The sequence below is a fragment of the Salmo salar genome, chromosome ssa14 (assembly GCF_905237065.1).
Source record: "Salmo salar chromosome ssa14, Ssal_v3.1, whole genome shotgun sequence".
Classification (NCBI taxonomy): Eukaryota; Metazoa; Chordata; class Actinopteri; order Salmoniformes; family Salmonidae; genus Salmo; species Salmo salar.
The window spans coordinates 5,051,838-5,069,809 of record NC_059455.1 but is presented as its reverse complement, the minus strand read 5'-3'; the positions used below and the strand labels follow the sequence as shown (position 1 = coordinate 5,069,809).

At 42.7% G+C, this 17,972-nt stretch overlaps 1 protein-coding gene across 1 annotated transcript in view; it reads right to left on the bottom strand.

The window, feature by feature from the left end:
• LOC106568661 (tetratricopeptide repeat protein 19, mitochondrial) overlaps positions 1 to 17,707 on the bottom strand; it is a 30,879-nt gene extending 13,172 nt beyond the window's left edge. The window contains exons 1-7 of the mRNA XM_014139170.2: positions 17,206 to 17,707; positions 16,867 to 16,958; positions 14,983 to 15,093; positions 14,764 to 14,802; positions 12,125 to 12,181; positions 11,784 to 11,845; positions 8,902 to 8,996 (exon numbers count right to left, since the gene is read on the bottom strand). Of these exons, the coding sequence (XP_013994645.1) occupies positions 8,902 to 8,996; positions 11,784 to 11,845; positions 12,125 to 12,181; positions 14,764 to 14,802; positions 14,983 to 15,093; positions 16,867 to 16,958; positions 17,206 to 17,470 (721 nt within the window). The 5' untranslated portion in view covers positions 17,471 to 17,707. The remainder of the gene's footprint in view (positions 1 to 8,901; positions 8,997 to 11,783; positions 11,846 to 12,124; positions 12,182 to 14,763; positions 14,803 to 14,982; positions 15,094 to 16,866; positions 16,959 to 17,205) is intronic.
• Positions 17,708 to 17,972: the final 265 nt, after the last annotated feature.

Sequence of the window (17,972 nt, the reverse complement as noted above, 5' to 3'; positions counted from 1 at the left end):
ATAATGTATGCACCCTGTTTTGTGCTGCTGCCATGTTGTGTTGCTACCATGCTGTGTTGCCATGTGTCGCTGCCATGCCACGTTGTCATCTTAGGTCTCTCTTTATGTAGTGTTGTGTGTTTTGTCCTACATTTTAAATGTATTTTTAATCCCAGCCCCCATCCCTGCAGCCAGCCTTTTGGTAGGCCGTCATTATAAATAAGAATTTGCTCTTAACTGACTTGCCTAGTTAAATAAAAGGTTCAATAAAAAAAAAAAGTAGATTGCCGATGACACAAGTGGAAGGCCTGATCACCGACAACGATGAGCCAGCCTATAGGGAGGTCAGAGACCTGGCCATGTGGTGCCAGGATAACAACCTCTCGCCCAACGTGATCAAGACAGAGGAGATGATTGTGGACTACAGGAAAAAGAGGACCGAGCACGCCCCCATTCTCATCGACGGGGCTGTAGTGGAGCAGGTTGAGGGCTTCAAGTTTCTTGGTGTCCACATCAACAACAAACGATCATGGTCCAAAAACACCAGAAGGATTTGGCATGGGTCCTCAGGTCCTCAAAAGGTTCTACAGCTGCACCATCGAGAGCATCCTGACTGGTTGCATCACTGCCTGGTATGGCAACTGCGCGGCCTCTGACCGCAAGGCACTACAGAGGTTAGTGCGTACAACCCAGTACATAACTTGGGCCAAGCTTTCTGCCATACAAGACCTCTATACCAGGTGGCGTCAGAAGAAGGCCCTAAAAATGGTCAAAGACTCCAGCCACTCTAGTCATAGACTGTTCTCTTTGCTACCGCATGGCAAGCGGTAACGGAGCTCCAAATATAGGTCCAAAAGGCTTCTTAACAGCTTCTACCCCAAAGCCATAAGACTCCAGAACACATCAAATGGCAACCAAGACTATTTGCATTGCCCCGCCCTTTTACACTGATGATACTCTTATTATGTATGCATAGTCACTTTAATATCTCTACCTACATGTACATATTACCTCAACTAACCGGTGCCCCCGCACATTGACTGTACCGGTACCCCCTGTATATAGCCTCGCAAATGATATTTTACTGCTGCTCTTGAATTTTGTTAATTTCATTTTTTACTTAACTTATTTTTCTAAAAACTGCATTGTTAAGGGCTTGTAAGTAAGCATTTCACTGTAAGTTCTACTGTTGTATTCTGTGCATATGACAAATAAAATTTGATTGATGCTTTTTCAACAGTTGAAGGAGTTCCCACATTTGCTGAGAAGTTGTTGGCTGCTTTTCCTTCACTCTGCGGTCCAACTCATTGCAATCCATCTGATTTGGGTTGAGGTCGGGTGATTGTGTAGGCCAGGTCATCTGATGCAGCACTCCATCACTCTCCTTCTTGGTCAAATAGACCTTACACAGCCTGGAGGTGTGTTGGGTCATTGTCCTGTTGAAAAACAAATGATATAGTGGGACTAAGCCCAAACCAGATGGGATGGCATATCGCTGCAGAATGCTGTGGTAGCCATGCTGGTTAAGTGTGCCTTGAATTCTAAATAAATCACTGACCGTATCAACAGCAAAGCACCCCCACACCATCACACCTCCTCCTCGATGCGAGATCACGCATTCACCTACTCTGTGTCTCACAAAGACACAGCGGTTGGAACCAAAAATCTAAAATCTCAAAAAGGACATATTTCTACCGGTCTAATGTCCATTGCTTGTGTTTCTTGGCCCAAGCAAGTCTCATCTTATTATTGGTGTCCTTTAGTAGTGGTTTCTTTGCAGCAATTCAACCATGAAGACCTGATTCACACAGTCTCCTCTGAACAGTTGATGTTGAGATGTATCTGTTACTTGAACTCCGTGAAGCATTTATTTGGGCTGGAATTTCTGAGGCTGGTAACTAATGATCTTATCCTCTGCAGCAGAGGTAACTTCGGGTCTTCCTTTCCTGTGGCGGTCCTCATGAGAGCCAGTTTCATCTTAGAGCTTGATGGTTTTTGCGACTGCACTTGAAGAAACTTTCAAAGATCTTGACATTTTCCGGATTGTATGACTGTCGTTTCTCTTTGCTTATTTAAGCTGTTCTGCCATAATTTGGATTTGGTCTTTTACCAAATAGAGTCATCTTCTGTATACCCCCCCCCCCCCCCCAATATTCCTTGACACAACTGATTGGCTGAAATGCATTAAGGAAATAAATTCCATAAATTAAAGCACACCTGTTAATAGAAATGCATTCCATTTCTATTGTTGGAAAAATTACTTGTGTCATGCACAAAGTAGATGTCCTAACCAACTTGCCAAAACTATAGTTTGTTAACAAGAAATTTGTGGAGTGGTTGAAAAACTATTTTTAATGACTCCAACCTAAGTGTATGTAAACTTCCAACTTCAACTGTATGTATAATTATTCAGAACCCTTAACATTTTTCCACATTTTGTTACAGCCTTATTCTAAAATTGATTAAATGAAAAATGTCCTCAATCTACACACAATATCCAGAATAACATAGCAAAAACAGGTTTAGACATTTGTGTATTCATTTTTGTGTTTTCAATGTATTCAGACCCTTTGCTATGAGACTCAAAATTGAGCTCAGGTGCATCCAGTTTCATTGATTATCTTTGAGATGTTTCTACAACTTGGAGTCCACCTGTGGTAAACTCAATTGATTGGACATGATTTGGAAAGGCACACACACACACCTCTATATAAGGTCCCACAGTTGACAGTGCATGTCAGAGCAAAAACCAAGCCATGAGGTCGAAGGAATTGTCCGTAGAGCCCCGAGATAGGATTGTGTGAAGGCACAGGATGGGTACCAAAACATTTCAGCTGCATTGAAGGTCCCCAAGAACACAGTGGCCTTCATCAATCTTAAATGGAAGATGTTTGGTACCACCAAGATTCTTCCTAGAGCTGTCCGCCCAGCCAAACTAAGCAATTGGGGGAGAAGAGCATTGGTCACTCTGACAGAGCTCCAGAGTTCCTCTGTGGAGATGGGAGAACCTTCCAGAAGGACAAACATCTGTACAGCACTCTACCAATCAGGCCATTATTGTAGAGGGGCCAGACGGAAGCCACTCCTCAGTAAAAGGCAGCCCGTTTGGAGTTTGGCAAAAGGCACCTGAAGACTCTGACCATGAGAAGCAAGATTCTCTGGTATGATGTAACCACTATGTAAAGCACTAAGGACCTCAGATTAGGGCTAAGGTTAACCTTCCAACAGGACAACGACCCTACGCACTTAGCCAAGACAAGGCAGAAGTGGCTTCAGGACAAGTCTCTGAATGTCCTAGAGTGGCCCAGCCAGTGCCTGGACTTGAACCCGATCGAACATCTCTGGAGACCTGAAAATAGCTGTGCAGCAACGCTCCCCATCCAACCTGACAGAGCTTGAGAGGATCTGCAGAGAAGAATAGGAGAAACTCCCCAAATACAGGTGTGCCAAGCTTGTAGCGTCATACCAAGAAGTAGAGGTCGACCGATTAATCGGAATGGCCAATTAATTAGGGCAGATTAAGTTATCGGTATTTTTAGCCACCGATTTGCCACTTTTTTTTTTGGACATCTTTATTTAACTAGGCAAGTCAGATTAAGAACACATTCTTATTTTCAATGACGGCCTAGGAACGGGGGTTAACTGCTTTGTTCAGGGGGGATTCGGGGATTCGTTTTTGCAACCTTCCGGTTACTAATCCAATCCAACGCACGAGGAACCTGCATGGCAGGCTGACTACCTGTTACGCAAGGGCAGCAAGAAGCCAAGGTAAGTTGCTAGCTAGCATTAAATTTATCTTATAAAATACCTAACATAATCACTAGTTAACTACACATGGTTGATGATATTACTAGTTTATCTAGCTTGTCCTGTGTTGCATATAATCGATGCGGTGCCTGTTAATTTATCATTGAATCATAGCCTACTTCGCCAAACGGGTGATTTAACAAGCTTATTCATGAAAAAAACACTGTCGTTGCACCAATGTACCTAACCATAAACATCAATGCCTTTCTTTAAAATCAATAAACAAGTATATATTTTTAAACCTGCATATTTAGATAACACTGCTACTCCTACTGCTCTCTCTTCGTCTGCCCACATGTTCTCGCATACCCCTAGAGCATCGAGCCAGCGGGGTGGTGGCACTGGAATCCTCATCTCTCCCAAGTGGACATTCTCTCTTTCTCCCCTGACCCATCTGTCTATCTCCTCATTTGAATTCCATGCTGTCACAGTTACCAGCCCTTTCAAGCTTAACATCCTTATCATTTATCGCCCTCCAGGTTCCCTTGGAGAGTTCATCAATGAGCTTGACGCCTTGATAAGTTCCTTTCCTGAGGATGGCTCACCTCTCACAGTTCTGGGTGACTTTAACCTCCCCACATCTACCTTTGACTCATTCCTCTCTGCCTCCTTCTTTCCACTCCTCTCCTCTTTTGACCTCACCCTCTCACCTTCCCCCCCCTACTCACAAGGCAGGCAATACGCTTGACCTCATCTTTACTAGATGCTGTTCTTCCACTAATCTCATTGCAACTCCCCTCCAAATCTCCGACCACTACCTTGTATCCTTTTCCCTCTTGCTCTCATCCAACACTTCTCACTCTGCCCCTACTCGGATGGTATTGCGCCGTCCCAACCTTCGCTCTCTCTCTCCCGCTACTCTCTCCTCTTCCATCTTATCATCTCTTCCCTCTGCTCAAACCTTCTCCAACCTATCTCCTGATTCTGCCTCCTCAACCCTCCTCTCCTCCCTTTCTGCATCCTTTGATTTTCTCTGTCCCCTATCCTCCAGGCCGGCTCGGTCCTCCCCTCCTGCTCCGTGGCTCGACGACTCACTACGAGCTCACAGAACAAGGCTCCGGGCAGCCGAGCGGAAATGGAGGAAAACTCGCCTCCCCTGCGGACCTGGCATCCTTTCACTCACTCCTCTCTACATTCTCCTCTTCTGTCTCTGCTGCTAAAGCCACTTTCTACCACTCTAAATTCCAAGCATCTGCCTCTAACTCTAGGAAGCTCTTTGCTACCTTCTCCTCCCTCCTGAATCCTCCTCCCCTCCCCCCCCTCCTCTCTCTCTGCGGATGACTTCGTCAACCATTTTGAAAAGAAGGTTGACGATATCCGATCCTCGTTTGCTAAGTCAAACGACACCGCTGGTCCTGCTCACACTGCCCTACCCTGTGCTTTGACCTCTTTCTCCCCTCTCTCTCCAGATGAAATCTCGCGTCTTGTGACGGCCGGCCGCCCAACAACCTGCCCACTTGACCCTATCCCCTCCTCTCTTCTCCAGACCATTTCCGGAGACCTTCTCCCCTTCCTCACCTCGCTCATCAACTCATCCTTGACCGCTGGCTACGTCCCTTCCGTCTTCAAGAGAGCGAGAGTTGCACCCCTTCTGAAAAAACCTACACTCGATCCCTCCGATGTCAACAACTACAGACCAGTATCCCTTCTTTCTTTTCTCTCCAAAACTCTTGAACGTGCCGTCCTTGGCCAGCTCTCCTGCTATCTCTCTCAGAATGACCTTCTTGATCCTAATCAGTCAGGTTTCAAGACTGGGCATTCAACTGAGACTGCTCTTCTCTGTGTCACGGAGGCTCTCCGCACTGCTAAAGCTAACTCTCTCTCCTCTGCTCTCATCCTTCTAGACCTATCTGCTGCCTTTGATACTGTGAACCATCAGATCCTCCTCTCCACCCTCTCCGAGTTGGGCATCTCCGGCGCGGCCCACGCTTGGATTGCGTCCTACCTGACAGGTCGCTCCTACCAGGTGGCGTGGCGAGAATCTGTCTCCGCACCATGCGCTCTCACCACTGGTGTCCCCCAGGGCTCTGTTCTAGGCCCTCTCCTATTCTCGCTATACACCAAGTCACTTGGCTCTGTCATATCCTCACATGGTCTCTCCTATCATTGCTATGCAGACGACACACAATTAATCTTCTCCTTTCCCCCTTCTGATAACCAGGCGGCGAATCGCATCTCTGCATGTCTGTCAGACATATCAGTGTGGATGACGGATCACCAGCTCAAGCTGAACCTCGGCAAGACGGAGCTGCTCTTCCTCCCGGGGAAGGACTGCCCGTTCCATGATCTCGCCATCACGGTTGACAACTCCCTTGTGTCCTCCTCCCAGAGTGCTAAGAACCTTGGCGTGATCCTGGACAACACCCTGTCGTTCTCCACTAACATCAAGGCGGTGACCCGATCCTGTAGGTTCATGCTCTACAACATTCGCAGAGTACGACCCTGCCTCACACAGGAAGCGGCGCAGGTCCTAATCCAGGCATTTGTCATCTCCCGTCTGGATTACTGCAACTCGCTGTTGGCTGGGCTCCCCTGCCTGTGCCATTAAACCCCTACAACTCATCCAGAACGCCGCAGCCCGTCTGGTGTTCAACCTTCCCAAGTTCTCTCACGTCACCCCGCTCCTCCGCTCTCTCCACTGGCTTCCAGTTGAAGCTCGCATCCGCTACAAGACCATGGTGATTGCCTACGGAGCTGTGAAGGGAACGGCACCTCCATACCTTCAGGCTCTGATCAGGCCCTACACCCAAACAAGGGCACTGCGTTCATCCACCACTGGCCTGCTGGCCCCCCTACCTCTGAGGAAGCACAGTTCCCGCTCAGCCCAGTCAAAACTGTTGCATGCTCTGGCACCCCAATGGTGGAACAAGCTCCCTCACGACGCCAGGACAGCGGAGTCAATCACCACCTTCCGGAGACACCTGAAACCCCACCTCTTTAAGGAATACCTAGGATAGGATAAAGTAATCCTTCTAACCCCCCCCCCTTAAAAGATTTAGATGCACTATTGTAAAGTGGTTGTTCCACTGGATATCATAAGGTGAATGCACCATTTTGTAAGTCGCTCTGGATAAGAGCGTCTGCTAAATGACTTAAATGTAATGTAAAAATGTAAATATTTAGTTAATATTGCCTGCTAACATGAAATTGTGTCACATCTCTAGCGTTCATTGCACGCAGAGTCAGGGTATATGCAACAGTTTGGGCCGCCTGGCTCGTTGAACTAATTTGCCAGAATTTTACATAATTATGACATAACATAACTCGTAAGCATTGTGTTTTAAGCTGTTTATGACTTCAAACCAGGTGGGTATAATTTGTGGAACGTTCCAACAGGAATCTATTCCAAAAACTTCGTAAATAACAAGGTTGCCAAAAAACAACGCATACAAAGTTGTATAGCGGCAGAATAAGATACCGGGTAGGGAGTGGTCTATTTCATTGCGTTTTTCACTCATCACGTTTATTCCGAAAAATGTCTGTCCTCATTCTGGTTGCCTATAGACAAACATTAAGAATAAGCTACGTGGTGAGTTGATGCCTATTCGGCAGCTAGTTTGCTAGGTTTTTATGCGTTGCTACTTTGTATGCGTTGTTGGTTGGCAACCTTTTACTTTACGTTTTTTTGTAACAGAGTCCTGTTGGAACGTTCCACAAATTATACCCACCCCTTCAAGCCTGTCAACTCCCAAGATTAGGCTGGTGTAACCGATGTGAAATGGCTAGCTAGTTAGCGGGGTGCGCGCTAATAGCGTTTCAAACGTCACTCGCTCTGAGACTTGGAGTAGTTGTTCCCCTTCCTCTACATGGGTATCGCTGCTTCGAGGGTGGCTGTTATCGATGTGTTCCTTGGTCAAGCCCAGGTAGGAGCGAGGAGAGGGACGGAAGCTATACTGTTACACTGGCAATACTAAAGTGCCTATAAGAACATCCAATAGTCAAAAGGTATATGAAATACAAATCGTATAGAGAGAAATAGTTCCATAATTCCTACAATAACTACAACCTAAAACTTACCTGGGAATATTGAAGACTCATGTTAAAAGGAACCACCAGCTTTCATATGTTCCCATGTTCTGAGCAAGGCACTTAAACCTTAGCTTTTTTACTTTCTTCTCCAACACTTTGTTTTTGCATTATTTAAACCAAATTGAACATGTTTCATTATTTATTTGAGGCTAAATTGATTTTATTGATGTATTATATTAAGTTAAAATAAGTGTTTATTCAGTATTGTTGTAATTATCATTATTATAAACAAACAATAATACACACACACGGCCGATTAATCGGTAGCGGCTTTTTTGGCCCTCCAATAATCGGTATCGGCGTTGAAAAATCAGAATCGGTCGACCTCTACCAAGAAGACTTGTAATCACTGCCAAAGGTGCTACAACAAAGTACTGAGTAAAGGGTCTGAATACTTATGTAAATGTGAGGATACAGTATGGACAGTACGTGAATAGTAAAGGTGTGTACAGCAGTAGTTATATAGGATGAGCCTTGCCTAGAATACAGCATATACACAAAGTGGGTAAAACATTATTAAAGTGACCAGTGTTCAATGATTATGTAGATAAGACAGCAGTCTCGAAGGTGCAGGTTATTTTACTGGCACCAATCCGCCAGGGCTCTCACCATCTCCCTGTAGGCTGTCTCGTCGTTGTTGTGTTGTCAGCAAACTTGATGATTGAGTTGGAGACGTGTGTTAACAGGGAGTACAGGAGGTGGCGGAGCCCGCTACCCTGTGGTATTTTCTATTAGAATGTTCTTTTTAAGTAACACTGCGTACTCCGTAACCCCTGAGGGGGCATTGACTGACTGGTCCATTGGGACAAAGCTCTTAAAAGAAAAAAAAAGGAGGAAAACGAGAATAGACTCTACCTACATGTGTATTTATCCTACTGTTTTTACCAAACAAAATGTCAATTTTCAAAACGTTGGGTACAGACACCAGTTTATCACCAAGGGACACACAGTTCCGCTCTGCTCTGAGGATCAGTGTGGCGGACCATTAGGAAGTTGTGCCACACACACCCACCCACAAAACATAGAATCTTATGCTATTACAGCAACAACAACAACAAACGATCTGATGGTTTGGTCATTAGATACCTGACTGTTCCTCAGCAGGAAGTTCCTTGAATTTCTCTAACTTGGCTTCAAGGGATTCAGTGCAAAACTGGAAACCAGTCTCTGCCAGGTCATTCCTGAGAAGAAAGAAAAACACATTTAATATATAAGGTTACACATCATACATGGTGAACTGTGGTATGTAGAATTTGGGGGTGGATCATGAAATGTAGTCATATTATAATAATATACTACTATAGGACTATAACCAGGGATGGGCATAAAATGACAAAATACAACTACAAAATAACCAACTGACCAATTTATCAAAATAAAATATTTTTAATAAATACAATATCTAAAATACATGCATTTTAAAAAACATTTGCAAGTTGCCGGCCGAACAGCAACAACATTCTCAGTAACGGTTACATAAACGTATTTCTTGCTATGACTGCGATATGTTGTTGTTTATCTACCTTAGTAGAATACACTGTCACTCTGGATAAGAGTGTCTGCTAAATGACCAAAAAATAAGTGTGAAAATGAACAACCGCAAAGCACACGGTAAACGCTGCCTATGTCGGCTCAAATGGAAATTAGCTTTATTTATAGTGCGCAATGGATAGAGTCCTTAAATTTTGTTCACAGGTACCATGCCATCAGACTTTTGATACCAATGTAGGGTGAAAGGGGGCCACAAAATTGAGAACCACTATAAAAAAAAAGAAAAGTAAACTATTTTGAAAATACAAATTACAGCTTTCGAATGCATCTTGTTACAAAATACATTTGAGTATAGTTCATTCCAGTGTAATACAACATACAAAATACTCAGAAGTAATTAAAATAATTATTTCAAATACATGTAATAGATATACTGCCCATCTCTGACTATAGCTAACCACAGAAAATGATTTCTCAACTTAAAAGCTTGGCTTTGGCTTGAAACCCTATTTAATGGTGTATGCTGCACTCTCTTCAACTAAGCTGGCTAGCTCCTATCCAAAACGTATTTACATCTACTAAATGGAATTTGAAGCAAATGTGCCTCCTAATATTCAATTTTGCACGACTCAAGCGGTTTTCCCTATCCAGCCGTTTCATTCTCCGTGTAGCCTGCTGCTAGAATAGACGGAAAGGTATAGCTCGAGTTGCCACAAAATGAAATATAACGTTGCGGATAAAGTTCAGAATTACACAATTTCATATGTACAATATCTAAATACCTGTATCAATATATGAAGAAATGTTGCTTTTCTAAAAGGATGTATTTGGGTGTTTTTGGAGCATTTGTTAGTGTTTTTTTCCAGAGCCCCCGTACTGCACAACGAGGATGAGGAAGTGAGTCGCTGGTTGGCATAAGTTTGTCAAAAACAAGTGAAATCAACAACAACAAAAAGTGTCTGGAACCTTCTAAAACCTCCCATTTACATAAAAAAAATATATACACTACCGTTCAAAAGTTTGGGGTCACTTAGAAATGTCCATGAAAGAAAAGCACATTTTTTGGTTCATTAAAATAACATCAAATGTATCAGAAATACAGTGTAGACATTGTTAATGTTGTAAATGACTATTGCAGCTGGAAACAGATTTTTTTATGGAATATCTACATAGGCGAACAGAGGCCCATTATCAGCAACAATCACTCCTGTGTTCCAATGGCACGTTGTGTTAGCTAATCCAAGTTTATCATTTTAAAAAGGCTAATTGATCATTAGAAAACCCTTTTGCAATTATGTTAGCTCAGCTGAAAACTGTTGTTCTGATTAAAGAAGCAATAAAACTGGCCTTCTTTAGACTAGTTGAGTATCTGGAGCATCAGCATTTGTGGGTTCGATTACAGGTTCAAAATGGCCAGAAACAAATACCTTCTGAAACTCGTCAGTCTATTCTTGTTCTGAGAAATGAAGGCTATTCCATGCGAGAAATTGCCAAGAAACTGAAGATCTCATACAACGCTGTGTACTACTCCTTTCACAAACAGCGCAAACTGGCTCTAACCAGAATAGAAAGAGGAGTGGGCCCCGGTGCACAATTGAGCAAGAGGACAAGTACATTAGAGTGTCCAGTTTGAGAAACAGACGCCTCACAAGTCCTCAACTGGCAGCTTCATTAAATAGTACCCGCAAAACACCAGTCTCAACGTCAACAGTGAAGAGGCGACTCCGGGATGCTGGCCTTCTAGGCAGAGTTGCAAAGAAAAAGCCATATCTCAGCCTGGCCAATAAAAATAAAAGATTAAGATGGACAAAAGAACAGACACTGGACAGAGGAAGATTGGAAAAAAGTGTTATGAACAGACGAATCTTAGTTTGAGGTGTACAGATCACAAAGAAGAACATTTGTGAGACGCAGAAAAACTGAAGATGCTGGAGGAGTGCTTGACGCCATCTGTCAAGCATGGTAGGGGCAATGTGATGGTCTGGGGGTGCTTTGGTGCTGGTAAAGTGGAAGATTTGTACAGGGTAAAAGGGATCTTGAAGAAGGAAGGCTATCACTCCATTTTGCAATGCCATACCCTATGGACGGTGCTTAATTTGAGCCAATTTCCTCCTACAACAGGACAATGACCCAAAGCACAGCTCCAAACTATGCAAGAACTATTTAGGGAAGAAGCAGTCAGCTGGTATTGTGTCTATAATGGAGTGGCCAGCACAGTCACCGGACCTCTACCCTATTGAGCTGTTGTGGGAGCAGCTTGACCGTATGGTACGTAAGAAGTGCCCATCAAGCCAATCCAATTTGTGGGAGGTGCTTCAGGAAGCATGGGGTGAAATCTCTTCAGATTACCTCAACAAATTGACGACTAGAATGCCAAAGGTTTGCAAGGCTGTAATTGCTGCAAATGGAGGATTCTTTGACAAAAGCAAAGTTTGAACGAAATTGATTCAATTGCTCCACTTTTGAAGTCCACTTACTTATTCTGGCCGGCATATATGGTAGCAAGCTTCAAGGACATCTCAATGACCCCATTGTCATCCTTTGAAAAGAAGGAAAAAAAAACTGAAGTAGCAATAGCATTGAGTGTCTAGAAAACAACGCAACATACACCACAACAACTCAACACCAATGGTTTTGGAATAGAATGAGCCAAAGCCTATTTATTCCAGACAGTCCTCCTTTGTTCAGATTGACAAAAGATGTAAAATAACAGATTATCCTTTTCATTTCAAAAATCAGAAAGATGCCACAGTACCCAGTCACTCTACTGTCCAGTTGTCACAACATTCCTGTTCTATTAAACATGACCAACCCTCACCTGTGGTGTTCCTCCGGACAACATGAAACTCATGGCCGCTTTGAACAGTTTCTCTGCCTGGGGGAGAAGAGCACAGGGGTCACTGGAAGTCGGCAAAACAGCTCAAAACACCAAACAAGGTACAATCTAGCATATTTACCTCCGCTCAATGGTCATTTCAATGAATTATATACTATTGATTCTTTAAGAATATACTTATGAATGCATTATGAGCTTAGTAAAACTGAATGGCTTCACATTACTGGACTTTGTTCCACCTGTTCCGGCTTCCACCTGCTCCGGCTCCTAGGGACTGTGATGTGAGGTAATGGCAGAGGCTTGCCTTGGCAGAGGCTCGCCTGTTCCAGACTATTGTCGAAGTGTGGTGGTCTTTCCTGCCGCCAAAACATTATCCAGGTGGGTGCTACGCTTTGAAAGTGGATGACCGAGCCTACTTACGGAAGAGGAGACAAGGTGCCTGATGAAGAAATCCGGGCCTGTCTACCATTATCTGACTGACGTTGTCTCCCTACCTGTCTATCATCGATGCTCCCTCCACTCAAGCCACTGACTGACTTAATGCCTTTCCAAACTGCCTAGACATCTGAAGCTGTGGAAGACCAACTATGAACTGCCAGACCCCTACATATGTTCGTTTTTAAAGCGACTGAGATTGTTTGTAATGAAGAGCTACAGTTGGAAGTTTACATACACCTTAGCCAAATACATGTAAACTCAGTTTCACAATTCCTGACATTTAATCCAAAAAAAATACTTTGGTCAGTTGTGATCACAACTTTATTTTTTAAGAAGGTGAAATGTAAGAATAATAGTAGAGATAATGATTTCAGCTTTGTTTTCTTTCATCACATTCCCAGTGGGTCAGAAGTTTACATACACTCAATTAGTATTTGGTAGCATTGCCTTTAAATTGTTTAACTTGGGTCAAACGTTTAAGGTAGCCTCCTACAAGCTTCCCACAATAAGTTGGGTGAATTTTGGCCCATTCCTCCTGACAGAGCTGGTGTAACCGAATCAGGTTTGTAGTGCTCCTTGCTCGCACATGCTTTTTCAGTTCTGCCCACACATTTTCTGTAGGATTGAGGTCAGGGCTTTGTGATGGCCACTCCAATACCTTGACTTTGTTGTCCTTAAGACATTTTGCCACAACTTTGGAAGTATGCTTGGGGTCATTGTCCACTTGGAAGACCCATTTGCGACCATGCTTTAACTTCCTGACTGATGTCTTGATATGTTGCTTCAATATAGCTACATAATTTTCCTACCTAATGATGCCATCTATTTTGTGAGCTGCACCAGTCCATCCTGCAGCAAAGCACCCCCACAACATGATGCTGCCACCCCCGTGCATCACGGTTGGGATGACGTTCTTCAGCTTGCAAGCATCCCCCTTTTTCCTCCAAACGTAACGATGATCATTATGGGCAAACATTTCTATTATTGTTTCATCAGACCAGAGGACATTTCTCCAAAAAGTACAATCTTTGTCCCCATGTGCAGCTGCAAACTGTAGTCTGGCTTTTTATGGTGGTTTTGGAACAGTGGCTTCTTCCTTGCTGAGCGGCCTTTCAGGTTATGTTGATATTGGACTTGTTTCTGTGGATATAGATACTTTTGTACCAGTGTCTTCCAGCATCTTCACAAGGTCCTTTGCTGTTGTTCTGGGATTGATTTGCACTTTTTGCACCAAAGTACATTCAGTTCTAGGAGACAGAACGCGTCTCCTTCCTGAGCGGTATGACGGCTGCGTGGTCCCATGGTGTTTATACCTGCTTACTATTGTTTGTACTGATGAACGTGGTACCTTCAGGCATTTGGAAATTGCTCCCAAGGATGAACCAGACTTGTTGAGGTCTACCATTTTTTTCCTGAGGTCTTGGCTGATTTCTTTTGATTTTCTCATGATGTCAAGCAAAGAGGAACTGAGTTTGAAGGTAGGCCTTGAAATACATCCACAGGTACACCTCCAATTGACTCAAATGATGTCAATTAGCCTATCAGAAGCTTCTAAAGATATGACATCATTTCCTGGAATTTTCCAAGCTGTTTAAAAGGCACAGTCAACTTAGTGTATGTAAACTTCTGACCCACTGGAATTGTGATACAGTGAATTATAAATGAAATAATCTGTCTGTAAACAATTGTTGGAAAAATGACTTGTGTCATGCACAAAGTAGATGTCTTACCCGACTTGCCAAAACTATAGTTTGTAAACAAGAAATTTGTGGAGTGGTTGAAAAACTAGTTTTAATGACGCCAAACTAAGTGTACGTAAACTTCCGACCTCAACTGTATAGAAAATAAATGTATTATTATTATTATGGTAGACTCCACAATATGACATCATCTTGATCTCTAGCTAACAGACATCGACAACACAAATAAATGCAAAGACTTCCTCTACTGGCTCTTAATTTCTGCCCTCCTTTGAAGCATACATACACTGGGAAGCGCTAATAGTGGCAGTCTTCTTGCCAGATTTAAACTTTGTTGTTGACTTCGATCAGCAGGAAGTAACCACGCAGTGACTGACATTGTCATATTGCCGAGTGTACCTTTAAAAATAAATACCAAAAGTGGTACAGCAAGTAGTTCATTGAAGAAGGGAGAAAGAGATGGCAACCTTTGCTATTACTCACATTATCCAGCTCACCTTGGACATAGGCAAGGTTTGCCATCTGTAGAGACAGGGGAAAATAAAATCTACTGCAGAGTTTTTATGCAAACTATTTTGCTATGACAAATTAAAAACGCTTACAAAAATGCCTCAGTAAGCAAAATACACCTTATTCCATCTTGACAACATGAGCACAGAAGAGACTTTTAAAAAAAACAGTTTTTATCATCAAGGCTTTTACCAGGCTGTAGGTGTAGATGATTGCTTGTGTATTGCGAGACTGGTGGGCCAGCGCAATTGCCTGGTGAAGGAATCCATTGGCTCCATGCAGCTGCCCCCGCATTATACTGAGCTGGGACAGAAGACACATCAATGTTACTCGGACATAATGTCAAGACAGACATTATATAAATGTCACTGACAGATAAACAGTTCACTCTGAATTGATGCAATAAAAATGCTGTCATTGACTTGACACTTTTGGTTCATGAGATTGCATATCATCTTTTGGCAAATAGAGTAGCACGCTACATACACTACCGGTCAAAAGTTTTAGAACACCTGCTCATTCAAGGGTTATTCTTTAGTTTTACTATGTTCTACATTGTAGAATAGTGAAGACATCAAAACTATGAAATAACACATATGGAATCATGTAGTAAACAAAAGTGCTATACAGAATCAAACTGTTATATTTGAGATTCTTTAAAAAGCCACCCTTTGCCTTGACAGCTTTGCACCTTTTGGCAGTCTCTCAACCAGCTTCACCTGGAATGCTTTTCCAACAGTCTTGAAGGAGTTCCCACATAGGCTGAGCACTTGTTGGCTGCTTTTCCTTCACTCTGTGGTCCGACTCATCCCAAACCATCTCAATTTGGTTGGGGGATTGTGGAGGCCAGGTCATCTGATGCAGCACTCCATCACTCTCCTTCTTTGTAAAATAGGCCTTAGACAGCCTGGCGGTGTGTTGGGTCATTGTCCTGTTGAAAAACAAATTATAGTCCCACTAAGCCCAAACCAGATGGGATGGCGTATCGCTGCAGAATGCTGTGGTAGCCATACTGGTTAAGTGTGCCTTGAATTCTAAATAAATCACAGACAGTGTCACCAGCAAAGCACACCAACACCATAACACCTCTTCTTCCATGCTTTACGGTGGGAAATACACATGCGGAGGTCATCCATTCACCCACACTGCGTCTCAAAGACACGGGCGGTTGGAACCAAAAACCTCAAATTTGGACAAATTTCCACCCGTCTAATGTCCATTGCTCATGTTTCTTTGCCCAAGCAAGTCTCTTCTTATTATTGGTGTCCCTTAGTAGTGGTTTCTTTGCAGCAATTCAACCATGAAGGCCTGATTCATGCAGTCTCCTCTGAACAGATGTTGACATGTGTCTGTTATTTGAACTCTGAAGCATTTATTTGGGCTGCAATTTCTGAGGCTGGTAACTCTAATGAACTTATCCTCTGCAGCAGAGGTAACTCTGGGTCACGGTTGGGATTCCTGTGGCAGTCCTCATGAGAGCCAGTTTCATCATAGTGCTTAATGGTTTTTGCAACTGCACTTGAAGAAACTTTCAAAGTTCTTGAAATTGACTGACCTTCATGTCTTAAAGTAATGATGATGTGTCATTTCTCTTTGCTTATTTGAGCTGTTCTTGGTCTTGAACCAAATAGGGCTATCTTCTGTATACTCCCCCTACCTTGTCACAACACAACTTATTGGCTCAAACGCATTAAGGAGGAATGAAATTCCACAAATTAACTTTTAACAAGGCACACAGGTGACTACCTCATAAAGCTGGTTGAGAGAATGCCTAGAGTGTGCAAAGCTGTCATCGAGACAAAGGGTGGCTATTATTTTTATTTTTTATAAGGTCCTTATGCCCCCAAAACCGTACCGCAAGCGGCGTGTGTTAATGTTCAGATTGAGCGTCTGGGATCTTAACATAACTCCCCCATACATAAGACACCTTCGACTATGATCGTCCAATGACTTATGTGTAATGTAATTGAACAGAGTCATGATCAAGGGCTACGTGCTACTGTAGCCCTCTTGTTTAGATTACTACTAAAAAAAAACTACATTGAGGAGTTGCCTACAGCGATGACAATTAGTTACCTTGGCTCTCTTCAAAAGTAAAATGATCTCATCTTCTTTCTTCTGAGCCTCAGTTCTGGTGTCCTCCTCAGCTTTGCTGAAGAGAGAAAACGCTATCACGAAGGAGAGGGAGGGATGCATTAAAAAACATTCATGTCACTTAATGACTTAAATGGCCGGTTATGCGTTTTCACATGTAGAAATACAAATACATGTTCTTGTAATTGCATTTCATGAAGCACTCATAGCTATGCAAATCAATGGAAAAGATAACCTTTTGACTACAATTTAAAGTACTGACAATGACACCCACTAAGGAAGAGTACTGTAACATATCTAACATGACAATAACTTACTTACCAATTGCACTCCACATTGTACAAGTCCAGTTACTCGTAGCACGACTATTTTCATCCCCATTGCTTTCGCATATTCCGTATAGCTGTGACCTTCTGTGCACAGTAACAGCATTCGATTGAGAAGTCGCCGTTTTCAGACATTGCAATGATTGTGTCTTAAAATTGAATCGGCTACTTACTGACAGGTTGCGTAAGACCTCTGAAATAAATTGTTTTATTTGACTCCTATTAGCAAAGAGCGCACGATTGAGAGCCGGTAGCGCCATATTATATAACAAATATCAGTTGGTCATGGTTAGAAGTGATCCAGTTATTGGAAAATTTAAGTAAAAAGCACAACAATTTCAATAAAATTACGCTAACCTGCTATGTTAATTTTCATAACCTGCTTCGTAAGTTTGCCTTTTAGTTGCGACGAAAAATCAACTCTGACGGTAATTTGACAAAAGCGGTAAACGTTCTAGACGCAATCAATTCCAGTCGGAAGTTTGAGGCAGAAAAAAAAGTGACTTCCGGAAATCAAATTAAAAAGCAATCAACCACACAAAGGGCATTTGTACCTTATAGTTACAATAATATTATTCATCATACAAATATTTTAGCATATTTATTGAATAAATACATGTTTTCTATTATATAGGGAATTTATTTTGAAGGCCATGAAAAAACATAACCCGGAAATTAATCTCCACGATCAAGGTCAACAGGATTCTAAACATTGCAACAATAAAATAACGATTGCTCGCCTTGAAGACGTGTAAATTGGTC